Source organism: Dipteris shenzhenensis, chromosome 21, assembly GCF_047967505.1.
Source record: "Dipteris shenzhenensis isolate YYH24624 ecotype China chromosome 21, Dip_SZ_1.0, whole genome shotgun sequence".
Classification (NCBI taxonomy): Eukaryota; Viridiplantae; Streptophyta; class Polypodiopsida; order Gleicheniales; family Dipteridaceae; genus Dipteris; species Dipteris shenzhenensis.
The window spans coordinates 17,304,530-17,331,701 of record NC_141616.1 but is presented as its reverse complement, the minus strand read 5'-3'; the positions used below and the strand labels follow the sequence as shown (position 1 = coordinate 17,331,701).

At 45.7% G+C, this 27,172-nt stretch overlaps 1 protein-coding gene across 5 annotated transcripts in view; it reads right to left on the bottom strand.

The window, feature by feature from the left end:
- The window catches only part of FLU (Tetratricopeptide repeat (TPR)-like superfamily protein), a 61,707-nt gene that overhangs the window by 16,066 nt on the left and 18,469 nt on the right, over positions 1-27,172 (bottom strand). The window contains exons 2-3 of one of the 5 annotated variants that reach the window (XM_087392767.1): positions 16,921-16,953; positions 16,791-16,829 (exon numbers count right to left, since the gene is read on the bottom strand). The exons of 2 other annotated variants lie outside the window; for them this stretch is intronic. In XM_087392767.1, the coding sequence (XP_087248893.1) occupies positions 16,791-16,829; positions 16,921-16,953 (72 nt within the window). Of the gene's footprint in view, positions 1-16,790; positions 16,830-16,896; positions 16,954-27,172 lie in introns of all 5 variants that reach the window. 2 more of the 5 variants (XM_087392768.1, XM_087392769.1) reach the window with 2 other exon arrangements.

Genomic DNA, 27,172 nt, shown 5'->3' with positions numbered 1-27,172 from the left:
GGCATGGGAAAAGCCTTCAGTGGACCATTTCAGAGTTTTTTGTTGTGTTGCATATGCCCACGTGCCTGTGGAGTTCAGACACAAGTTGTCAGATAAGGCACTCAAATGCATCTTTGTGGGATATAGTTCACAAAGCAAAGGCTATCGTCTCTACAATCCTGCTACATGCAAGATTTTTGTTAGTAGAGATGTTACATTCTCTGAAAATTCTGCACATACACATGCTGAATTTCAGATTCCAGCCTCTTCAGATGATGTGTTTGAGGGGATGCTTCCTATAGCATTTGGTTCCCCCGCTGAAACTCAGAATTTACAGCAACCTCCGCCAGATCCACATGTACAGATTCAGCCCCCAGCTCAATTACTACAACCTCAGGGTGTGAATGAAGTTGTCAGGCAAGAAATTCAAGAGATACATGTAGCCAAAACAGTCCCGCATTGGTTGCTTCAGACTCTCAGGAAGAGTAAGCTTGAAGCTCCATTTTCTGGCAGGACTCGTAGTACAGTAAGGCACATGGGGGGGGCCCTTTCAGTTGAATCAACTTATGCAGAAACTCTTCTTGATGAGAAGGATCCTGAGACATTCGAAGAAGCAAAGGATAATGTGCATTGGATGAATGCCATGCACGATGAATTGCAGTCCATTCATAAAAATCAGACTTGGGATGTCGTGGATTTACCACCAGGTAAGAATGCCATAGGTACACATTGGGTTTTCAAAGTCAAAAGAAAACCAGATGGGTCCATTGATCGGTACAAGGCAAGGCTGGTTGTCATTATGCTTCAACATGTATCCACTTGCTTGGTACTATTTCTTTTTGTTTTTCAATAGTATGCTTATTAAGAAATGAAATGTTTTCCTGCTGTTCAGTTACGGACAATGGGGACTAGGTCTAGCATTTGAGGGTGGACCCCCTTGCTTGGGGTTATGGGCATTAGTGACCCACAAGAGTGATGGCCTCTCTTTGAAAGGGACATCTGGAAACCACACCCCACCTGAGTACCTAAACATGGGACCAATCAAATGCACAGATTGCATACTGACCTAGGAACCATTCAAGAGAATGTTCCCTGAGCTTTGGATGTGGGCCTGGCACATGCCAAGAGTAATGGAGATACAAGATAAGACGACAAACAAATGAGCTCAGTATGGCTCAATTATGACCTTAGAGTCCAAGCTGTTTGAAACCCGTGGGTGCGATCAGAATTGAATTCTGACAACTTTAAAATTTTAGGGTTTTTGGGAGTGACACGTGGCAGCTGACACGTGGCAGACTGCAACATGGAATCTGAGCTGGCAGGTCAGTCCACCTGTCCCACACATGTGGCAACATGCATGGCAAGTGGCAGGGCATGCAAGCCAAGTGTCTGGCCCCAAATCTGGTAGATTTGGGACAGGTTGTGGACTGTCCTCTTTGGGACTGCAGCCCACCAAAAATCTGGGACAAGTGTCCACCTTCCACTCTAAGCCTTGGGGGGGGGGGGCTGACATGAAAAATTCGTCACTTTTCTTCTCTCTCCTTTTGGTTGATGCAGCAGAATCTCTCCAGCTCCTTGGGTGCAGCCAGCTTCTCCCCAGGCTATTCTCTCACCTCAGCAGCACTTTCTCTCTCTACAACAGCACATTCTCTCTCTACAGTTCCAGCCCCTCCTCTCCAGAAATCTGTCCCCTCTCAGCTCTTCTGGAACAGCAGCAGCATCCTCTCTCCTTCTCCTAGCCTAGAGCAGCCACAGCCCCTTTCTCTCTCCTGCTGCAGTCTTTCTCTCTCTACTGCAGAATTTCTCTCTCTACTGTTCCAGCCCATTTCCCTTGCAGATATCTGCCTTTCTGTGCACCTCTGGAACAGCAGCAGCTCCTCTCTTACATCCCCTCCCTTGGGATCAGCATTGGCACTCTCTCTCTACAGCTATCACTCCATAAAGGCTTTCTCTCTCTAGCCTACAGGGTGTTTTTCTCAGCTGTTCTCATTCCAGCCCCATTTCCACACTCTGCTCACCCGCCGAGGTAGCTTCAGAGGCATCAAGGACTTCATCTACAAAAGGGTCAAGTCACAAAGGGAGCCTGTATTGTCAAGTTTATCTCATTTACAGCACTATTTCATGTTGTTTCTACTATCTTTCTAGAAACTAGTGCTTGCCTCTAATGTTGGATGTAAGTGGTGATTGTTGCAGGCTTCTTCCTTGTGGATTGGGCAAGCCAAGAGTTGAAACCTGAGCTTGGAGGAGTCCTTTTGTTGTCTACCTTGCACATATGCTCTTGAGTCTTGTATGTAGGTCCTAGGTTGTCACTGAGTTCATCAGTTTGGAAGGTGCATTGCACCTTGGTCTTGTATCTCCATTTTCAAGAATAAAGTGAGCCTGGATAAGGGGGGAGCTCCGTCTTGGCCCCTCGATCATATTGCAATTTCCAATGATGTCACTTTGTGTTTAAGCTGTATAAGTCTTAATTCCAGCTTAATTGCAAACTCTTAAGTTCAAGTATATGCGTTTGGCAACTCGCAATCATTTCATTCAAACACCTCTGCAAAATCCATTGTCTGAATTGATAGAAAGCACCGAGTAGTTTACATTGGTATCAGAGCTTAAGCAGTGGTCCTGTACTCTGTGCTTTCTCTTGTTGAGTCTCTCCTTCATTGAGTTATCTTGTCATCATGGCAGCCAATTGACCTGACCTTCCTCCTAACCTGCATGAGTTAAGTGCTCTCTTGTCAAACATTGCTCAACAGGTTCAAGTGCTGGAAAGCAACCAAGCAGAAACTCATGACATAGGACCCCAATCCCAAGGAAGAGGCCGTGCGGACAACAATAACTCCAACATGGAGGGAAGATCATCCTCTTCTTCCCCTCCTCGAGGTAGACGGTGTCATCGGAGTCCACCATCTCCTTCGAGATGTCCACGGAGACGAAGGTATGCAAAGCATAAGGTACCTCTTGGAGATAAGCTCTTCAAGTTTACCAAGTACAAGGGAGAGGACAAGCCCGAGGTCTTGCTGGCCTGGATTCGAGACCTCGAGTATTTCTTTGAGGGGGACGAGTACGAAGACAAGGCGAAGATCCGGTTTGCCATCCTGCACATGCAAGACCGTGCTTCACTCTGGTGGGCAGCTATGGTCAACACTGGACAACAAGCCCACACCTGGAAGCACTTCAAGAAGAACTTGATGAGGCACTTCTTGCCTAAGGAGTTTAAGAGAGATACAATGGTGCAGTGGGACATCCTCCGCCAACGCCAAGAAGAGAAAGTCACCGAGTATGTTGATCGTTTTTGGGATACTTTGTTAAAAGTTCAAGCATTCAGTAGGAAGGATAAAAAAGAGCAGCAAAGGAAGTTCTTTGCTGGCCTATGGTATGTCGTTCAGCATGAGGTGGACATTGCCACTCCTACTTCTCTCGAAGACACCATCAACATCGCCTTGAAGGTGGAGAAGAAACAGTCTTTCTCCAACAAGCGGAACGGCAACAACAACAAGCGGAAGTCCCAGGGAACCTCTTCCAAGGAACAAAAGGATAAGGAGACAGCAAAGGACACACCAAAAGAGCAAAAGTCAGCCAGCCAGCCTCCTTCGAAGAAAGCAGCCCGCACTTTCAGCTCATTGTCTCCACAACAAAAGCAAAAGTATTACTCCAAAGGGCGGTGTTTCAAGTGTGGCGAGCGAGGCCACAACTTCTATGAATGCCCTCAAGCTGCCAAAAACAGCAGCAACAAAGAAGCAGCCCCCAAAAAGCCAGTTTTGGTAGTTAACAAGGTGGAAGCACCTCCAGAAAAGGGAGCTGTAAACGACACCCATAGTTTGTTGAAAACATGGGGTCAGGTAAAGGATCAATCCGCTTTGTTTTTGCTCGATAGTGGAGCTACTCACAACTTTATTTCTTATGAGATGGCACAGAACTTGGGGATAGCCCCAGAGGATAAAGGAGAAGCCTTGGAGGCAACTGCAGCCTTCAAGAACCAAGAAGAGAAGGTAAGCTTCGGGTACACATCCAGGGGTACTTGGATCATCTACCCTTCATGGTGGCACCACTTCAAGGATCAGATGTAATTCTCGACATGCCCTGGCATAAGCAAGTCAACCCCCGAATCGATTATGTGAAGAATATTCTAACCCTCCAACATAAGGGTAGAGATGTGAGCATTACAGCGGGAGTTTCAGGAAACACCATTCCTATGGTAAGTCACGCATGATCTCCCAATTTGCTTAAGAAATGATATGTTCTTTTCTAGTATTTGTACACGATAAGCAACCAAGTGAAGAAAAGTCAGATCCTCTCACAAAAGAAAGATTAGATTTCCTTCAGGAATTCTCTAGTTGCTTCTCTCAGGAACTTCCTAGTCACCTCCCTCCTGAGAGACCAGAGGATCACAAAATTGACATAGTTCCAGGGTCTTCACCTCCAAATAGACCCCCATATAGAGTTAGTCAATCTCAACAAGATGAAATCTTCAAGCAAGTCCAAGAACTCTTGGACAAGGGATTGATCCAACCCAGTAGTTCTTCTTTTTGCTCTCCTGTCTTACTAGTCCAAAAGAAGGATAAAACCTTCAGGATGTGCATAGACTATAGAGCCTTAAACAAACAGGTTATCGTTTCCCGATTCCTCGTATAGACAATATCCTTGATCGTTTAGGAGGATTTGAAATTTTCAGCCGCATAGATCTTAAGAGTGGCTACCATCAGGTACGAGTTGTACCTAAGGACATTCATAAAACAACCTTCCGAACCACATTTGGGCTGTATGAATATATGGTAATGCCATTTGGCCTTACCAATGCCCCAACCACGTTCAATCGGCTGATGGAACGGTTGTTCAGGAACTATAGACAGTTCACTGCCGTCTTCTTTGATGACATCCTCATTTTCAGCAAGAATGAGAAAGAGCATAAGGAGCATCTAAAGATTGTATTTCAAATATTAGCTGAAAATGCTCTTCACATCAATGAGAAGAAAAGTGAGTTCTTTCTTCCTGAGATTCACTATCTTGGTCACATTATCTCACGAGAAGGTGTCCGTATGGACCCAGCCAAGATACAAACAATTATAGAGTGGCCTGACTTGAAGAATGCCCATGAGGTAAGGTCTTTTCTAGGCCTATGCTCATATTACCGAAGGTTTATTTGGCATTTTGCTGAACTTGCAGCTCCTCTACATGATCTCACTAAGAAAAATCTGAAGTTCAGATGGACCCAAAAAGAAAAGGACTCTTTTAATGCTCTAAAGCATGCCCTGACTACAGCTCCTGTACTTATCATTCCTGACTTAAGGAAACCATTCCTAGTAGCAGCTGATGCCAGTGGCGATTGCCTTGGGGCTTCTCTTATCCAAGATGGTCATGCTATGGCCTTTGAAAGCCGACGGCTAAGAGATGCTGAACTTCATTATGATATCTATGAAAAAGAACTCTTAGCTGTAATTTATGCTCTCAAACTTTGGAAACATTATCTTTTAGGGATAGATTTTCTTGTAAAAACTGATCATGAAAGTCTTAAATATTTTCTAACTCAACCTCTGATCAGAGAGAGACATATGAAATGGTCTACCTTTCTGCAATCATTTCATTTCCAGATACAATATACTCCTGGAAAAGAGAATGTAGTGGTTGATGCCCTTTCTCGTAGACCACGGCTTCACCATATTTCAGTTCCCTATCATGATGAGCTAACAGCCCTCAAAGAATTCTATGAGGGAGATGCTGATTTTGCTCAGCCATGGGCACATTTGAAAGATGGAGGCACCCATCATGCCTACCACATCAAGGATGGCTATTTATTCATGGAGAACAAACTATGTATCACAAAGCAGCTTAGATCTAAAGTGATGGAGGAAAGCCATAACCCACCCTATGCTGGTCATAGGGGTATTGTGGCCACTTTTTCAGCCATGGATAAATTTTTCTACTGGCCTAACATGAAAAAGGACACTGCTGCCTACATTTCAGCTTGTCTCGCATGTCAAAAAGCTAAGTATGAGAGAGGAAAACCAAATGGTTTACTTCAACCCCTATCCATTCCTGAGAGACCATGGGAACACATCACCATGGACTTCATTACAATAATTCCCAGGACCAATCAAAATCATGACATGATTTGGGTGATAGTAGATCGATTCAGCAAGCAAGCCCACTTCATTCCTTGCAGAAAGAATCTCAAGGCACCTGAAGCTGCCCATTTATTTATTAGACACATCTTTAGACACCACAGCATGCCCAAGTCTATAGTATCAGATAGAGACTCAAAGTTCACTAGTAACTTCTGGCAGGCTTTGTTTGAGAACCTTGGAACCCTTCTAAGTTTCTCCTCAGCTTTTTATCCTCAAACGGATGGCCAAACTGAAGTTACGAATAATACACTCTTGGATTTGCTGAAATTTTATGTGCATGACCAGCAAACCTTTTGGGAGAAATTCCTTCCTCTTGTGGAGTTTGCTTATAACAACACAATTCATTCCTCCACTGGAAAAGCTCCTTTCGAAATTGTATATAGTAGATCTTTACCAACTCCACTCATGCAAACAAAAGAGAAAATCTTTGCCGCTGATCAACTCGTGGAGGATTATGACTCTGCTTATGCCACGGTTCGAGCAGCCATTCAAAAGGCACAGGAGAAACAAAGAGCAGCTGCAAATAAAAGACAGAGGGCGTTTGCAGTGAAAGAAGGTCAATGGGTCTTATTGAAATTTGAGAAAGCCCGGTTAAAAACCAAAGTAGGCAAAAAGCGCATCTACTTCAAGCTATCCTTTCGATATTATGGTCCTTTTCAGATGTTGCAGGTAATAAATGATGTCTCAGTCCGATTGAGACTTCCAGAGCATTGGAAGATCCACGATGTCTTCCATGTAAGCTTGGTGAAACCCTTAATCGGGAAACCACCTCAAGAGCCCACACTGGACGATACACCTGAAGTAGAGGACACTGAGATCTTATTGATCCCAGATCAAATTATTCTGCATAACTGCACTACGAGACGTCGAGGCACGACTCGCAAGATGTATCTTTGAAGTTCAGAGGGCTCCCATCCACCCATGCCCAATGGGTGGACATAGCTACATTTCAGGAGTGTCCTGAAATCCTGGATGCTTATGAGGAAGCATTTCAGTTGAGCACAACCGAATGAAAGACGCATGGAATGTCATCCTGCTTCAACATGTATCCACTTGCTTGGTACTATTTCTTTTTGTTTTTCAATAGTATGCTTATTAAGAAATGAAATGTTTTCCTACTGCTCAATTACAGACAATGGGGACTAGGTCTAGCATTTGAGGGTGGACCCCCTTGCTTGGGGTTATGGGCATTAGTGACCCACAAGAGTGATGGCCTCTCTTTGAGAGGGACATCTGGAAACCACACCCCACCTGAGTACCTAAACATGGGACCAATCAAATGCACAGATTGCATACTGACCTAGGAACCATTCAAGAGAATGTTCCCTGAGCTTTGGGTGTGGGCCTGGCAGCATGCCAAGAGTAATGGAGATACAAGATAAGACGACAAACAAATGAGCTCAGTATGGCTCAATTATGACCTTAGAGTACGTCAATAGATAGTCCAAGCCGTTAGGAACCCGTGGGTGCGATCAGAATTGAATTCTAACAACTTTGAAATTTTAGGGTTTTTGGGAGTGACACGTGGCAGACTGCCACATGGAATCTGAACTGGCAGGTCAGTCCACCTGTCCCACACATGTGGCAGCATGCATGGCAAGTGGCAGGGCATGCACGCCAAGTGTCTGGCCCCAAATCTGGTAGATTTGGGACAGGTTGTGGGCTATCCTCTTTGGGACTGCAGCCCACCAAAAATCTGGGACAAGTGTCCACCTTCCACTCTAAGCCTGGGGGGGGGGCAGAGCCTATAAAAGAAGGCCTCTCCCCTTCATTCCCTACATGAAAAATTCGTCACTTTTCTTCTCTCTCCTTTTGGTTGATGCAGCAGAACCTCTCCAGCTCCTTGGGTGCAGCCAGCTTCTCCCTAGGCCATTCTCTCACCTCAGCAGCACTTTCTCTCTCTATAGCAGCACATTCTCTCTTTACAGTTCCAGCCCCTCCTCTCCAGAAATCTGTCCCCTCTCAGCTCTTCTGGAACAGCAGCAGCATCCTCTCTCCTTCTCCTAGCCTAGAGCAGCCACAGCCCCTTTCTCTCTCCTGCTGCAGTCTTTCTCTCTCTACTGCAAAATTTCTCTCTCTATTGTTCCAGCCCATTTCCCTTGCAGATATCTGCCTTTATGTGCACCTCTGGAACAGCAGCAACTCCTCTCTTACATCCCCTCCCTGGGATCAGCATTGGCACTCTCTCTCTACAGCTATCACTCCATAAAGGCTTTCTCTCTCTAGCCTACATGCAGTTTTCTAAGCTGTTCTCATTCCAGCCCCATTTCCACACTCTCCTCACCCGAGGTAGCTTCAGAGGCATCAAGGACTTCATCTACAAAAGGGTCAAGTCACGAAGGGAGCCTGTATTGTCAAGTTTATCTCATTTACAGCACTATTTCATGTTGTTTCTACTATCTTTCTAGAAACTAGTGCTTGCCTCTAATGTTGGATGTAAGTGGTGATTGTTGCAGGCTTCTTCCTTGTGGATTGGGCAAGCCAAGAGTTGAAACCTGAGCTTGGAGTCCTCCTTTTTGTTGTCTACCTTGCACATATGCTCTTGAGTCTTGTATCTAGGTCCTAGGTTTTCACTGAGTTCATCAGTTTGGAAGGTGCATTGCAACTTTGTCTTGTATCTCCATTTTCAAGAATAAAGTGAGCCTGGATAAAGGGGGGGGGCCGTCTTGGCCCCTCAATCATATTGCAATTTCCAATGATGTCACTTTGTGTTTAAGCTATATAAGTCTTAATTCCAACTTAATTGCAAACTCTTAAGTTCAAGTATATGTGTTTGGCAACTCGCAATCATTTCATTCGAACGCCTCTGCAAAATCCATTGTCTGAATTGATAGAAAGCACCGAGTAGTTTACACTGGTTGCAAAAGGATATGCTTAGAAAAAGAACATAGATTATGAGGAGACTTTTGCTCCTACATCCAGAATGACCACCATCAGGTCAGTTATAGCAATGGCTGCAAATTTTGAATGGAATGTTCAGCAATTGGACATTAAAGCAACTTTCCTTAATGGAGACTTGTTGGAAGAGGTTTATGTCAAACAACCTCCGGGCTTTGAAATTTCAGGAAATGCACATCAGGTATGCAAGCTGAATAAAGCTTTGTATGGGCTGAAACAAGCCCCACGTGCATGGTATGCCAAAATTGATGCCTTTCTAACTAGCAAGGGGCTGCACAATAGTCCAACTAAGAGCACCCTCTACATCAAGAAGGATGGGGGGGATATTTTGGTCATCATTCTTTATGTAGATGACATGCTAATGTAATAAGTAGGTTAGGGGCACTTTTCCCTCATTTGAGGTTTTTCCCCCTAACCACAGTTAGTTCACTAACTACGGTTAGTGAAGGATAAGGTTTTGTCACTTAGACAAAACCTTTCCCTCTTGTTGTACTAACTTCATCTATTGTAACGTTACGTTCAGCTCTCTTGCTCTCTCACTCTCCTCTCTCTCACAGTTCTACCCTCAAGGACCTGAGTTTGGAGGATACACTGACTCAGATTGGGCTGAATACGTTGATTTGTGACAATCTACTACAATTATTGTTGCTTGCTTGGATTAGGTCTCATTTCAAGAAGCAGCAGACCGTGGCGCTATCATTGATAAAAGCAAAGTACAGCGCAGCAAGATTCACTTTGAGCGAGGCTGTCTGGCAGAAAGTTGTTAATAAATTTGGGGCATACATAAGGCAATCCTTCATTGATCCAGTCTGATAGTGAAAGTTGCATTGCTATAGCAACAATCTAGTGTTTCACAACGCACGAAGCATATGAGGTGGATTGTCATTGCACCTGGCAGCTGATTGCGGATGGTTTGGTGGAGCTTGTTCATTGTTCAACGAAAGAGAATTGTAACTGACCTTCTTACAATTCTCGGGAGCAGTGGAGTATTTACTTCAGTGTGTAGGTATAGGCCCACAACCAGGTGCTGCGAGGGGGTGTTACAATATGGCAGTGCCTGCCTTTGAGCCCCATCAAGGAAATTAGGCCTGCCTGGGGGGTATTGTGTGTAGGTGTTATTATGCCCTGTTTCGGGGGCAAGGCCTGAGGGAGATATCCTTTTTGTTTATTTTGTGAGGGCTACTAGGCCGTCCATTGGTTCAGCATGAGCTGCAGGAGGCTGCAGTACAGGAGCCCCCTCATTGGGAAGACCCCACTATGGGTCCTTTAAATAGGCTGTAGGCCGATCAGCCAGGAGCCAGTCAGCCAGATAGGCTGACAGACCAGACTTCCGACTGGCAGTCAGCCAGTCCAGGCGCTGTTCCAGCCCCTGTATAAACATCTTCCCCCCAAGCTTCTTCAGTACAGTTCTACCGATTTGTTCCTGTCTACCCTAGCCTACCTAAGCATCCCCCTGAGCCACATAGAGCAGGAGATTTGGTGCAGCAGAGGCACCTTCACTTTGGAACCCTAAAGTGAATTTTGTTCAAGGTTCACTATTTTGAATGCTGCAATATATTCAGGGTTCAGTTCATTGTGTGTTCTCTGAGTTGTTTATAGAAGTTGCATGTGTGTAGTTTATGTGTTGTGAACTTTCTATCTTGGGTGAGTCATTCCCTCTGTTTGTCTAAAACAGATCAAGGTATCTTCAAGATCTTGAAACATAATGACACTCCACAGCATTTTGCTTCGGCATACATTCGCCCTCACATCGTTGAATTGTTCACATGCTACTTCCCATAGGCAATGCAATGATATGCAAAATGTCAATGATCAGAGGGATCCAATTCCATCCTCACCCTTTACCAGAATATGGACCTTTTTTGCAGTGTGGAATCCTCTTTACAAAACACTTTAACCCTTATCACGCTACCAGACATACAGTCAAGTGACACTAATATCGATCAGCACTCTGCAGAAAGGCATGTAGATGTCAAAAGTTATAGCATGTCACTTTCACAACAGGGCTCTACACACAATTTGGTTATTTACAATGGAATGGGGAGATGGGAACCGTCAAAGATTTTCACCTCCTTCCCAAATTGGAGGGTACGATGTAGTGGCTATCTCATCGGTTCCCCCTCCTTTGCCTCATCCATTTCAAACTTCCTTATCTCAAACCTCCCACAGAGTGGAGCACATATACCTAGCTTCCACCTGCATTCTAAAAGGAAGAGCAAAGGGATTCCGTGTAGCAATTAGTACGACACACAGAACACAGACTTGGGCAATGCATGGAAACCAGGAACTGCAGAGGAGAACAACAAACATAACACATATAAGGTGAAGATCAAAAAAAGAAGGGATTATGAGGGACAAATAGATGGAGAAGTTGGTTTAATTTTTACTAATTCAAATGGTAAACTTATACGAGACATCAAAGTCTAGTTCACAGCAAAATTTGACATGAAAAATGTGTCTTGTTGAACCCTAAGCGGTCCAACCCTGCTCCCATCCATCACACCTGCTGTTTGCCGCTCCTTGCTTCGACTCCACTCTGCTAGTCAATCCAAAATCGCCAGCAGTTAGTTCACCAGCTCTCTGTTCGCCAGCACTGTTGGTCGCCCCTCTGTTTACCTTCTCTGTCAGACCCTGTTCACCAGCCCTCATCTTTGTTTCAGCCTTTTCTTCATTCATCTGCACCTCATCAGCCTCTAGTTGCCAATCCTTATCTCGTCTTTCCTGAAGTCCCTCTGGCTCACCTTGTCTTCCCTGCCTTCACGCTTCTTTCTGCCCGCCTCACCTTGCCCTTGCCTTTAACTCACTCACACATAACCCTTTCAGACACCTAAACACACTCAGACTAAAACACACACACAAGTACAAGCATACTCTTTCACTAAAACACACAAACACTCACACACCCACTCTCTTTTTTTCTTTGGGTCAAAAGAACCTTCCATTAAGAGAAATTTATTTCATAGCTGTACTCTCTCTCTCTCTCTCTCTCTCTCTCTCTCTTCACACATACATTTCAGCACACACACCCTCTCTCACACATGCACGCTTTCTTTCACACTACATTTCAGTGCACACACACACACACACACACACACATACAGCTGCGCGCACACAGTTTGCGCACTCACGTAGCCACTGGCACACAACCAATCATACACGTAGTCATTTACACACACATCACTCATACACAATTATTCACTCACACGCTACTTGCATACACACAGGCACACACACCCTTGCATGTTGCGCCCCTCAGCCAGCCCCTTTCTTTGCTTTCCCCTTCACCTTGCAATTAAATTAAGATCCAAGTCGTCCTTCCCATCTTTGATTGGTGTGCATAATGGCATGGTGCATCCCCCTACACACCCATTAGTAGCAAAGATCATTTCTTTCATAGAAGACGAACTCAAAGTTCTCAAGAAGGACATCACTACAGAGCATGGATATACCCTGATAAGTAAACTATTTGGCTCTCACAAGAAGTTAGGATCTTCATAGATACCTCGCAGTACTTCCTTCACATTACATGCCTCATCTAACAGACATCAAACTTCTCAGTAGGGACTTTTCCCAGATGGACTTTGATGGCTGAAGTTGCAAGGGGGTGCTGATCCTTGCTCTTGAACAAGGGTTGTCAGCTACAATATTCTGTAGTTTCTAGATATACCTGAGATGTATCCAGGATACTTCAGCCATACCATGGAGGGAGCTTTGTTTCCACTTAGCCCTAGTATGGCCTTGTTAGGATTCCTAGTCCAGTTGGGATACCTAAAGGATTTGTTCAATAAGGTCCACATACCTTAGGGTGGACACCTTCCCTAATAGGTATCGTGTATACTGCCACTTCTAGTGAAATTCCCTTCATTTCCTTGTATGACCATGCTAGGCAGTCTCGGTATTCCATTAGGAGTGCTTTTAGCTTTGTTTGCTCTTCTTGTGTGAGATCTTTCCCAATGAATACCAATTTCTCTTCCTCCCCTTCAAGGGCGAGGTTTATTGTGGGAGTTTTGGCTGGTCCCTCATAGATCGAAGTCTCTCCAATGTTATCGGTTTCTTGCCTACCCACTATAGGAAGTAGGTCATCAAGGAGCAGCTTCACCCCTTAGTCACTCATGCACCAATTGACATTCTCCTCCTTTGAGAGCATAAACTTATTCAGAGACAATGCGCCTCAATAGGTAAGCTTCCACCTAGGCATACTTTTGGTATGGTGCTCTTGGATCACATGAAGAGTATGCATTTCAGTTTCAGCCTCAATCCTTCACATTGTTATTGCACTTGGTGAATTAATTCAGCCAGGGCTTAGTGGATCATCGTTCTCATAGGGGGCTCCCAGATTGGGGTGCTCAACATCTATGCACTCAATCAGATAAGGGATCGGGTTGTCCTTTAGAAAGAAAGAAAGAAAGTTTATTAAAGTCTTCAGAAGACCAATGGGTTTATGAGACTGTGAGAAACCTGATACAATGAGCTGTGGTAGTGGAGCTGCTAAACGAGCATCCATACCAATGCAGAATGCAGAAAATGCAAAATGACACCACTAAATCCTAAGTACAACATAGTCATATCTCAACTATATATATATATATATATATATATATATATATATATATATCTGAGCATCATCATAACCATCATCAACAGCAGTAGAACATCAAGATGGATGGGGATGTGGAAGTGGAGGCATGAGGTTAGCAATAGAGCACTGTCGCCCCCCCAAGGGTGCAATCTTGGTACGTCTCCTAGTCGTAGCTCTACGTCTGACCAGGGCCACTGTGACCCCCGTCGGTCGGGCTCTGACCCTAAACAAGGAGGGGATGTCCCCAAGTATGATCTGTGAGTCAACCCTCTGTCTGAGTTGTCGGGTCACAGGTTCCGGCGGGTCACGGTCATGTCGAGGCCTCGTCTCGTGGGGGTCTATGTGATCTGGCTGAAAGAGCTCTAAGAAGTATCAGTCGAGGAGGAAGTCTGCACCTGTCCCCGTGCTCGGAGTATCCTATCACGGTGTCTGAGCACCTCATAAATGAAAGCAACCAAACATCGCTGGTCTAGGTAGGAGAGAATGGGCCAAAACTCCATAACTATCTCTAAAGAGGCAGTAGAAACGCCCTCGGATCTCATAGTAGACAAGACACCTGAAGATGAAATGCAAATAGCCACCACAAGCTAACTCTTGATAGTACGAGGGGACTTCAACATGGTAGAGCAGCTTGGTGACAAGAGGGTGGGAAAGCCACACGGCATTTGGGACTGTTATATGATGATAAGTCGTCACTCATTATGTATGCATTCATGGACAATGACTAGGCTAGATGTTACGACATTAAGGGTGTCTCATGGTGGCAAGTGTTTCATGCTTGGCTCTTCATGCATCTTGGTTCAGTTAGAAAGAGCCTACAGTTGCTACGTCTAGTTATGAAGCTGGGTACAAGGCAGCCTTCATAGCTCCCCGCATCCAACACTTGCATCATCTATGGCTCTTCTATTATTGTAGATCTGCCCCTCAGATGTGTTCCTGAAAATCTTCAAACCATTGTAGGCCGTTGTAGGTTGAACTAGTTTGTGCCCAACTTCCGCTTCTATACCCAAGTGAGCATATTATCTTTGTTGGCATGCATTTGTAGGATTATGCCCATACTTGGTGGCGCTACATGAGAGATTCCCTGCATGGACCCACCACAAGGGAGTAGTGTAAGAGTTTGATAGTCACCACTTCTATTTCCCGCTCATCCTTGAGCAATCTTTGGCTGATTTTTATGCATTGACACAGATTGACACGGTCCAGAAGTATCTACAGCAGCTCTAGAGACTTCCCTCTTTAAACATTACAATCAAAAAAGGGGAAGTTGCTGTGATTTACTCAGGAATGGCACCCTTCCTTGGCATCTGATGTGAGGGCTCACAAACCCCAAACTGTCGAGCAAGCAATTTTTTATTCAAAGTATGTTTTTAAATACAAGCAAGCTGGGGACAGCAATTATGGGAATGCATTAGAGGTTGACAAGAAACTCAGAATGCTTGCATGTCATCATTAAAAGGCTGCAACAACAGCCACATTTCCTGCGTATCCCAAAGTTTCTAGTGGTAGGATGCCTTACGCAAAGCCATACAAGCAGCAGGATACAAAATTTGCAGCAAAGACAAATGCTGTACCAGAAAAAACAGAGATTAAGAAGCATACTAGAGCCATCATGGACAGCAGGAAGAGGAGTAATTTATGCTTCATATGCAGTGAGAAGTGGACTCTTGAGCACAAGGAAGTATGAGGGGACAGCAAGCTAAGCATGATTGTGGAGTTGTTCAATCTATCTCGATGAGGGGACAGCACGCTAAGCATGATTGTGGAGTTGTTCAATCTATCTCTGTATCAGTGATCTCCAGCCCCCACCCCCCATCCCTCCCAGCCCCTTGGTTGCTGCCGAAGCAACGCAAACAACTGCCGCTATCATGTGTGGAGCTGCGCCACCTGCGTCTGGCTCTCTAGCCCCGCGTGGGCTGTCAGGTCATCTACGCCCTCCGTGGGCTGCTACTGCCACCACGCCATAGAGCAGGGCTATCCTCCAAGCCCCCGCTCCTTAAACAAATAGCGGGACTGCTCTCAGCCCCCGTGCAGCCTCTATACCCCTAGACGGGTCTGTGTGAAGCCCCAAAACAGGCGAGGGGGGGCTTCTCCTTGTTACAAATCAACCAACAGAGGGCACGCATAGTGGAAGACTGATAGAATAGCCCAGGAGCCCACACCGTGGTGGTGTGGGTGGAATCACAAACTTCCTTACTTAATGTGCTTCACATATATGTGCAGATCAGTAAATAGACAATGCTCAAGAGAGATTTAGGACCAACAAAATATTTCCGTCCAAAGGACACAATACAACATAGGCCCAAAGTCCCACCAAACCGTGGTCCTTTGTCCTCACCAAAAGATGTTGTCTTACTACCTCCGAGACACTCCTAGATCCCTGAGTCCGTGTGCTCCCTGATGAGCATATGTAGACCTTAGTCTTCGTGTCTGATCCTCCACACCTTGCTGCCCTGAGCCTAGGTGTGCAGTCCTTCTTCAAGCTCTGTCTGCAGTACACAGCCCTTCTTGGTTATCCTAGATGTAGGCCCCAAGTGTGCTGCTCCTCTGCTCCAAACTTGCTCCCTGAAGGCTGCCCTGTTGGATGCCTTGGGGCCTCTCTTCTATAGGGCAAACCTGCCCCAAAATAACCAACCCAAGCAGCCTGTTTGGCCAACCCAGGCAGGCCCTTATGGCCGACTTTTGGTAGGCCTTATGCAGCCCTAACCAGCCGACTTTCCAAATATCCTAGTTGGCTACCTCCCTGCCCTATATAAGGGCCTTTCACTGGCCCTTTTCGGTGCTGCTGCTGGCTCTGCCTGCCACGTGGCTTTGTGCCACTGGCCAGGTCACTACTGCCTCTGTTTGGGGCCTTTCCAGCCCTTGGATGCTGCGCCCTAGCTCTGTACATACTGCTCCACAGTCCCGTACCATTCCGTACTGCTGACATGGCCATCCGTACTGCTGCTGACATCATTTGCTTCCTGCACATCTGCCCAGACAGCCAGGTACCTCTGCAGATGTTTGTTGTGAGGTGCTGCCCATGAGGCATCCCCCCCTTTCTCTTTTATTTGGGCAGATGCCCATGTGGCAAGTCTTGCCCTAGGTCTCCCTCCCCCATGCTCTCCTCAGTTGCGGGCTTACAGATGGGGAGGTGACCTTTCCAACACCCCTAGCCTCCGCCTAGCCCCTAGGCTCCTACACGCAGGCCAAGGGGCTGTCCCCTAGCCACAACGTACCTCTACACCCCTCCAGCTGCCTCTAAATCCGCCCTGTTCCTACACAGCAACAACAAAAGAGTTAGAGCAATCAAGGAAAACAAGAACTTTAAGAAAAGATACTCACAGGAGACTCGACACTCAGAAATACCTCTCTGAAGGCCCTTGTGTACCCAGGCCCTGCCTGCAAGCAAATATACAGCAATATGAGAAGAAAACAGCATGGAAAGTACTAGTGCGAGAAAGAAAGAAAGAAAGAAAGTTTATTAAAGTCTTCGGGAGACCGTGAAGGTCTATGAGACTAAAGAGACAGCAGCAAGCACAATATGTCATATTTCTTTGCATTCAAAAAACAACAGGGATTTGCAGAAGCACTTGCTAAATTGCCTACACAAGGTTGTGTTCAAGATACATGGGGAAAGCAAGCTTTGGAAGCTGCTATAAATGCCTACACAGCAGGAGGAGTGCCCAAGGGTGGGATCTCTGATGTCATCTCTCACCTTCACAAGATTTGCCTTGTGTTGGTTGAGAAGGCTGATGGTTTGGAAGCCACCAAAGTGGCACTGCTAAATGAAAAAGTGCATGTAGACAAGGCATTGGCTGTGTTCAAGAACAAAGTGGACATATGCAAAAGGAATGGCGGAAGGAGAAGAACAAAAAGGATGAGTGGGAGAAGGAAAGAGCATTATGGGAATCAGAAAAGACCAGCCTCAAGGACCAAACGCAAGCTATGGGACCGAGCTACAACAGTTGCACAAGGAGATCTAGAAGGGGCATACAAAACAATGGAAGAGCTGAAATCTGAGAACGAAAGACTCAAAAAAGACCTGGAATCCTTGCACGCCACCATGCAAGGTAAGCATGCTGAATTCACATAAAAGATCGCAAAAGGAGAGGCTGCAATCCTGGAATGGAAAGATGTGGTCAAGAAAGGCACAGCTGCCCCCAAGAAAGAGATTATTTCAGATGCTTTGAAGGAGGACAAGAGGAACAGCAAGGCTCTAAATGATTTGGTTCGAGGTCTCACAGTGGGAGACACTCTTATAGCGTTGCAAAGGCCCTGTTCACCAAAATGGGTGTGAATCTCACGTGCGAGACAGCTTGGACAGTGGGCAAGCCCGAGGCACCGACAAGGCCACTAGTGATGAAACTCCGGACAGCTATGGACAAGAAGACCCTCATGAGCATGAGGGCAACCTCAAAAGGAACCCAAGACTGCCTACAGGGATGGTAAAGTGATCATTTGAGACAGAGTAGACAGGGAAGAAAAGGAAGAGAAGGAAGACGGGGAGTTATGACGGTGTCGAGCCAATGGGGTGAGTGCACAAAGTGGACTGAAAATGACAGTGTGGAATTGCCATGGTATCCGGAAGGTTTCTTGGAGACCTAGACAGGTCCTCCTTCTCAGCGACTTCAATGCACGCACAAGAGATAGTGCCTGAATTGAACCCAACAGAGTTCTGGATAGTTAGACATTCGACAGTGCACCACACGTGACAAGATATGGGCATCATCTACTTGAGCTAGGAGCTGGTCCATGACTTGATCATATATAACGGTCTCCAGAGATGGCCGTCTTCTGGCGGGCTCACTTGCTTCCCACATGGTGGAGGGACCAGTACAGTGGATTATGTGATGGATCCCTTGGCCTTTATATCACGAATACACGATTTCATTGTGCCTCCCTGCCTCGCTCCGCGCTGACCAATCAATACTTGGCTTTTAACATCTCAGCTACCATGCCAGCCACGAAGAGAGCCCCCCCACACCCACCCGTGTTCAGGTCCACATTGTTCATGCTCTTGATCCAGTCTACGTGAGCCATCTAGCTTGCGAGCTCCCGAATCTACTTAAAGATCATGCAGACATCACCTGTGCTTCGGATACCCTTGCCTCACTGATACAGGACGCACAGCTAGATCCTTCCCCACGACCCGATCTACAACGCATGCCCCAATTGGCACAATGCCTTAGAGTCCCTGGTATGATGACGAGTGCAAAGAGATGAGATCTCACCTTACACGTGGGTGAACTTTGGGCCAAATTACGACACAGGAGGCGCTACAGATTGCACGATGACTAACACGTCGTAAGAGGCGGGGTTTCCTCACACAGGATTGAGGAAGTGATTAGATCTTTTCTACTAAGGGACCCTACCATTGGATGGGGACTTCTATCTACGGGGAAGCCGCCTATTCCCATCACGTATCCAAGGGTTTGGCATACTTATATGATGTCCTTATGCAGACACCACCTAATGTCTTCCATGCCCAGCCCCACCACATGTCATCTGTTCACTACACAGAATGTACGGAGCGCCCTCCACCAGCTCCATAACCAAGAGCTTAGGATCACGAGGGGCTACGGACTGAGCATTCCGCACATGGGCAAGAGGTCTAGCTCCAATCCTAGCAGACAATCCTAGCAGAGATGTTCAACCACGCTGAATGCCATGGGTTCCCATCTACTTGGAGCACTACCACCATTATGCCCATACACAAAGCAGGAGATCCCATGGACATTGAGAACTACTACACTCTTATGATTGGCCACACTCTGGCCAAGATCTATGGGTCAGTTCTAGAAAGGGGGATCAGCAGTCACAGAGACACATGGGCAGCACGCTCTAGGACAGGTAGATTTTCGAAGACAACACTCCCCCCTTGATCGCATCTTCACTAGGCAAAATCGAGGCGCCCAAAAGTCTACGCTTGCTTTGTAGACTTCCGGAAAGGCTGTCAGAGGTGGTGGACAATGGGAGGATACTCATACTAGTGGATGCAGAGGAGCTCGAAGCTTGGGAAGATAGATATGCCCACGCCCTGGCATTAATCATAGGGACTACGGCGGACTCTGTGCTTCCTCACATCCAGATGACCGACATGTCAGTAGAGGCGTGGGCCATTCTAAAGGATCTGCACGAGACGGATAACACATCACGGATCTTGCTTCTTCAACATCAGCCCTACAACTTGGATATGGATGAAGGAGATTCGGTACATGACCACTTGATGAAGGTCAAGGTGGTGAGGGATCAACTAGCATCGGTTGGTCAGAAGGTGCACTTGTACAATTTGGCCTCGATGGTACTGAGGAGGCTACCTCGGAGTTTCAAAAGCTTCGTTACTGTGACAGCAGGACAAAAGACCAAACCTCTAACTTTTGAGAAGTTGGGTCCATTACTGCTCCAGGAAGAAGCTAGTGGCCAGTCGGCCCATTTAGGGCTAGCTGGTTGGTCAGTTTAAAGGGGCCTTGGTCCCTATAAAAGGAGAGGCCCCGGGCCTCATTTTGTATCCAGCACATCAAGGGTGAGCAGACAGGAGCAGCTAGCAAGCCTCTCCCTTGGGCCTCAACACTGGGCCAAAGGTGTGCTGCAGACTGAGTTCACAAGGCTGAACCTTAGGCTGTCTATCAGGGAGCAAGAAGCTGACATCTGGATGGAGAGTCTACATACGCTCGAGGTGGAGCATGCGGGCTCAAGTCTAGAGATATCCGGCAGATAGTAGAAGTACGTGGTGGTAAAATCAAAGGACTACATTCTCATGGGACTTTGGATCTATCTCTTTTTTGTATCGTGCTCATAGCTTTGGACGGAAATATATATTCTTTTGGTAGCTTCTATATCTGGTTGGTTCATTGTCTATTGATGAGTCTACACATCTATTTGATGCACCTAAGTTTAAGAAGTTTGTGATTCCACTCCCACACACACACACTTTGTGAGCTCTTGGGCTATTCTATCACTCTTCCACTGTTCGTAAGCTCCGTTGGTCAAATTCTAACAGGAGGAGGTGTCGAATCTCAGTAAATTTGATAAGAAGATCCCCTCTAGAATGGCATGGCAAGGACCTTTACCTTGGTCTCCCTCCCATAAGAAATGTGCTCGAGCTCGAGGGACAAATTCCATCAATTTGTCACCACAAAACTTGCATGCTGACCTCCTTGTGCCAGATGTGCCATATCTCTTAATAAAAATGGTATCTTGCCACACATCCCCGCTTGTGCTTGCAACGGCACGTCTCGAGGCCACACGACCCCAGCACTCCTAAAACCTCTTATCTGCAAGTAAACACAAGAACACACCAAACATGAGGAATCTGAGCAAGCTGCTCACCACCCAACCATGACATCTACAAGATGTGATCCCAAATCAAGAGATGTCCCCTTCGAGCCACGAGCTGAGCTACTGGCACGAAATCCCAACCAGATCCTGACCAACCACGAAGATATGACAGACACCCAACATCTTCTGACCTTCCATTTTCCTTACCTTCTGGCAGCAAAGGGAAATGGATAGGCATGGAAAGACCCGGTGACCTTCCAGATAGCCTGGGTCTTTGTTGTTGAATCATAGATGGAAAGGCCTAGTGACCTTCTAGATAGGTTGGGTCTTTGTTGTTGAATCATAGATTGAAAGGCCTGGTGACCTTCTAGATAGGCTGGGTCTTTTGGAATGGTAGCTCAATCATGGGTCCGTAGGAGACCCAGAAGAAGGGAGTGCCTTGTGTGCTTTGCTAGGAGCAGGTTCTCCATCTCTGCACGGTAGTAATTCTATCCAACCTTTTCTTGAAGCCCCTCTCCCATACCACCAGGTGGCGCCAAGAGGACTGGCATCTGCTATTGGGCCTTAGGCTATGCTAAGATGCAGGCACGTGTCCGCGACTCAATCCAAGATCAGACCTAGCACTTGGAATCGAGACTTGCTCCCATCGGCTCCCTGAAAACTGAACCTCTGGGCCCCTTATATAGACTCGGACCCAATGCGCCAAAAATAACAAAGACCTCTAGCTGGTTCGTACCCTTGCCACTCAACCTGAGAATCAAGCCTCCCCAGGCTACCTAAGCTAGTCTTGTATACCCTAGTACACGTCGGATACGAATCCGTGCACATGACATACTTCCCCTCCTCTAAGAACTCACTCTTGAGTTCGTTAAAAAACCCGAGAATGTCCTCTGGAGATTCGGTAATGTCTTCCATGTTACATCCTCCTCAACACGATCCTTCCACTTGATCTTGTATTCCGTGATAGTTCTATTACAAATCTGTCTTTCACGAAATTCAAGAATACTCTCAGGTTCGTGTGAAATCTATAACTTCTATTATTTCTTAAGGAGAAACAAGTTGATCATCCGTACCCATTAACGCTTTCAGTCTACTCACATGAAACACTGGATGTACTTCATCAGGAGGCAATTCTAGCTTATATGCAACTGGTCCAATTCTTTTAATAATCTTGAATGGACCACAGTATCTGGGGGATAATTTCGAAACCAAACGAGTACTTAGGCTCTCGGATTCCTTGGGAATACGTAAATATATCATCGTCCCTTCAGAGTACTCTCTAGGTGAACGATGTCTATTAGCATAAAATATGTCTTGATCTTGGGCACTTCTAATAGACTCCTTAACAAACTGCAACATTTCTTGCATGTCTTGCAAGAATGTCCTTGCAGCATCATTTTGAATTCCTTTGAACCCAACCATAACTGGTGACTTAGGTTGAAACCCATACATAAGCATAAAAGGACTGTAACCAGTACTTGAATGCTTTTCACTATTATAAGCAAATTCTATCATGGGGAGATAATCTTCCGATGAAGACTGTCTCTTAGAAACATATGCCTGAAGCATATCTTCAACCAATTGGTTGACCTTCTTGTTAGAATTATAGATATAATTCAGCAGTGACCAATGTAATATAATAAGCTAGTTAGGGGCACTTTTCCCTCATTAAGAGGTTTTTCCCCCTAACCGCAGTTAGTTCACTAACTATGGTTAGTGACTACTAAGGTTTTGTCACTAGGACAAAACCTTATCTTTTCCTTCAGTGTGTTGTACTCTCACTCTCTTCTATTGCAACTAAGCTTTCAGCTTCCAAGCTTCCAGCTCTCACACTCTCTCTTGCTCTCTCTCACTCACTCTATCCTCACATTTGGTATCACAGCAGGTTCAAGAGCTTCGGGCTCCCTGCTCCCTTCAAGTTCCAGCCCTTTGCTTCACGTTTCAGCCTGCTCCGACTCGTCCGTACAGTCCGTACGACTGTACGGAATTCTGACGTACTGCCTTCGTACATTCTCCGTACTGCCTCTGTACAGCTCCCGTAAAGACTCCGTACAGGTTCCGTGTAGCGCCATACATCTTCCGTACAATTTTCGTGCAGCATCGTACAACGTACGTACAATCTCCATACATACCGTACAGACTGCCGTACCTGTATCGCTTCTCTCCGTACAGACTCGCCGTACAACTGTCATACAACAACCGTACAACGCCGTACAGGTCGTCGTACCTGCGCTGCAACGTCCGTACAGATTAGCCGTACAGTTGGATTCCGTACCTGCGCTGACAATTTTGTACCTGCGCTAACAGTTTCGTACCTGCTGTACAGTCTGTATGTACTGTGCACGCAAATCTATGAAAGGTACATATGATACGGTACAGTACGGATTGTACGGTACAGTCCGTACGTACTGTACCGTACAGTCCGTACGTACTATACCGTACAATCCGTACTGTACCGTATCATCTGTACCTTTCATAGATTTGCATGCATTTCTGTACTTTCAGATCTGTATTTGCAGATTTACACAGGTTGCCTTCAGCCACAGGTGTTCTTTGGCAGGCACATCTTGCAGAAAACCATAGTTTGGTTCAGTTGTTTGGGAGTACATTTGGGGCATTTTGTATATTGCAGACATTGCAATCATTATGCAGTTTTGGGGCTACATCTGGAGCAAAATTGCAGATTTTGTTTAAAATTTGGGGCTTCTACAGACAGATTTGCAGATCTAGTCTGAAATTTGGGGCTTTTGTTCAAAAATTGCAGATTTGGGGCTTTCAGTAATTTTGCCCCTTTCTGGTTGCAATTTCAAGCCACAAATTGGGGCTTTTGTGTTGGGAGAGCATTTTTTGGAGTATTCAGTTCATACTGCCTTTCTTGGAGTGTTTGAAGCACTTTTGGCAGATTTTGGAGAGTTTTTGATGCTTGGACAGATTTCTGACAGTGCAAGTACAGAAATCTAAGTTGCATTTACAGCCCGTGCTTGGCTGTGTTTTTTGGGAGTTGTGCATTCCATTCCCAGTAAGGGAATTCAGCTTTGTATCTGCTTCAATCTTTTTCTCAGAAATGGCCCATCAAAATCAGAATGAGTTTCCGTTTGGTGGTCTTTCACAAGAAGACAAGTTGGATGGTACCAACTACTCCCTCTGGAGTTTCATGGTACGTAATATTCTGATTTCTCGAAATCTATGGGATTATGTCAATGGGGATGAGATCCGACCAACAGATATTGCACCTGCTACCCCTCCTCAGCAAGGAGGTGGAAGAGGTCGTGCACAGGGTGCAACTGCAGGACAAGTTGTTGGTGCAGCTACAGTCAATACTCCAGAGCAGAAGAGATGGGATTCACGGGATGCCTTAGCTTTGTCATGCATCTCTCTTTCAGTGAAAAGATCTATCATTCCGCATATCCGGTCGTGTAGGATCTCCAGGGCAGCGTGGGATATCTTGGAAAGCATGTATGCAGCACGGAATGATGCCAGGGTATCTTTCTTAAAAAGAGAGTTGAGCAATACACATATGGAGGAGGGTGACTCCATGCCAGTCCACCTCACAAAGCTACAGGATCTCAGAGAGCAATTGTTAAACATAGATGAAATTATTCCTGATTCAGAGATGATTACAACCACTCTGAATTCTCTTCCTGAGTCTTATCTCAGCTTTCACACTTCGCTGAACTTATCATTGAGGGGGGGTGCAAATCCCCTCACTTTTCATGGGTTGATAGGACTTCTGCTTCAGAAGAGCAGACCAGGAAAAATTTGGCTTCACGTGCAGGTGAACAAGCCATGCTCTCAAAATTTAAATCAAAAACAAAGGGACAGGCAAAGACATCAGCAAATCAGCCTTCCAGTGGGTCAGGACAGCCTTCACAAAAGGCTAAAAATGATGCAAGTAAGCCCAAAAAGAAGGGTTTTTGTCATTACTGCAAAAAGCCAGGTCATCACATAGCAGAATGCAGGAAAAGGCTTGCAAAAGAAAAGAAAAACAGCTCAGGTATGGCTGTCTCAGATTCAGCCCCTCATGCATCTGACAGTGGGGATGCTGCAGCCAACTTTGTTGGTCAGGATTATGCCTTTTTATCTTGTATTTCAGATTCTAGGTTGGCTGTTCCAGATGCTCGGGATAGTACAGCCTCTTGCAGTGATGATACATATGCATTTTTGACTTGCAGCTTTGACTCTTCTACAGATGCATCTGCTTTCAGTGTTAATGAAACATTGAACACATGGTATTTTGACAGCGGTGCATCCAAGCACATCACTTCTAGGAAGTGTCTTTTTACTTCCTTGCATCCACCTCCCGTTGGTAAGAAAGTCACTTGTGCCAACAACTCATCATATTCAGTACGTGGCACAGGAGAGGTTGAGCTCACTGCCATTGATGGCTCAATTTTCAGACTTTCAGATGTCTTATATGTGCCTGGCATAACCAAAAATCTCCTTTCAATGTCCACTCTTCACAGAGGGGGATTTCAGGTCATCTTTGAGGATGACAAATGTGCTGTCCGAGACAGGGAAGCTAACTATGCCTTAAGGTTATCTGGTACTCTGCTGCGTGGGCTTTTTGCGTGGGCTTTTTCAGCTTGATATTTTTTAGAAAAGAGTAGCCCATGCTCTGGCAGTTTCTACCCCTACAGCTGCCATGCAAAATGCAGAATTATGGCATGCCAGATATGGCCACATGCATTACAACAGCTTGATGACACTTCAGAAATTTTCAATGGTTGATGCATTGCCACCTCTTGAGAAATGCTCAGAAAAAGGGCATAGATTATGAGGAGATATTCGCTCCTACATCCCGGATGACCACCATCCGATCAGTAATTGCAATGGCTGCACATTTTGAGTGGAATGTTCATCAGTTGGACATAAAAACAACCTTCTTAAATGGGGACTTGCTGGAAGAGGTGTATGTCAAACCACCTCCGGGCTTTGAAATTACAGCAAATGCACTTCAAGTATGCAAGCTCAATAAAGCTTTATATGGGCTGAAACAGGCCCCTCGTGCTTGGTATGCCAAGATACATGCCTTTTTGACCAGCAAGGGGCTGCACAATAGTCCTACTGAGAGCACCCTCTACATCAAGATGGATGGGGGGGAAATATTAGTCATCCTTCTTTATGTCGATGACTTACTGCTCACAGGGTCCAATGAAGAAAAAATTGCAGATTTCAAAGCTGATTTGCAGACCAACTTTGACATGTCAGATTTGGGGCTGCTTCACTTTTATTTGGGGATCCAGTTCTCTCATGAGAGACGTGGCACTGTTATGTCTCAGTCCAAGTATGTTCAGAAACTCTTGGACAGATTTAACATGCAAGAGTGTAAGCCCATAGCCACTCCTATGGAGCCGGGGCTGAAACTCACAATGCATGATGCAGGAGAATCAATTGATGCCACACTTTACAGTCAAGCTGTTGGATGCCTCATATATCTCTGCAACACTAGACCTGATATTCAGTTTGCAGTATCTCAGGTGAGCAGGTACATGCACAGCCCAAAAACTATGCATTGGCAGGCAGTTAAGCGCATCTTCCGTTATTTGCAGGGCACAAAGTCTTTTGGCTTACTATTTCCCAGAGGGGTGACTTGCAGATGCATGCCTACAGTGATTCAGATTGGGCTGGTGGTTATGACACTAGGCAGTCCACTAGTGGCAATTGTTTCTTTTTGGGTAAATCTTGCATTTCATGGCTGAGCAAGAAACAATCTACAGTGGCTACCTCATCATGTGAAGCTGAGTACAGGGCAGCTTTCACAGCAACAGTTGAATGTGTCTGGCTCCGACGTCTATTTGCTGATCTTCATCTATCTTTGGAGGGTCCCTCTCCAATTCTCACTGATAGTCAGAGTGTCATTGCAGTGGCAAAGAATCCAGTGTTTCATGCTCGCACGAAACACATTGAGGTTCACTATCACTACGTCAGAGAGAAGTTGCATGCAAGAGAGATCAGTATGATCTTTGTGTCCACACATGACAACGTTGCAAATATTTTCACCAAAGCACTACCACGTGAAAAGTTTGAGGCATTTCGCAGTGCCCTGAACTTATATCTGTTTGGTGACTGATCAGCCTTGTACATGACATTGGCACTGCAGGGGGGTGTTAGAATTATAGATATAATTCAGCAGTGACCAATGTAATATAATAAGCTAGTTAGGGGCACTTTTCCCTCATTAAGAGGTTTTTCCCCCTAACCGCAGTTAGTTCACTAACTATGGTTAGTGACTACTAAGGTTTTGTCACTAGGACAAAACCTTATCTTTTCCTTCAGTGTGTTGTACTCTCACTCTCTTCTATTGCAACTAAGCTTTCAACTTCCAAGCTTCCAGCTCTCA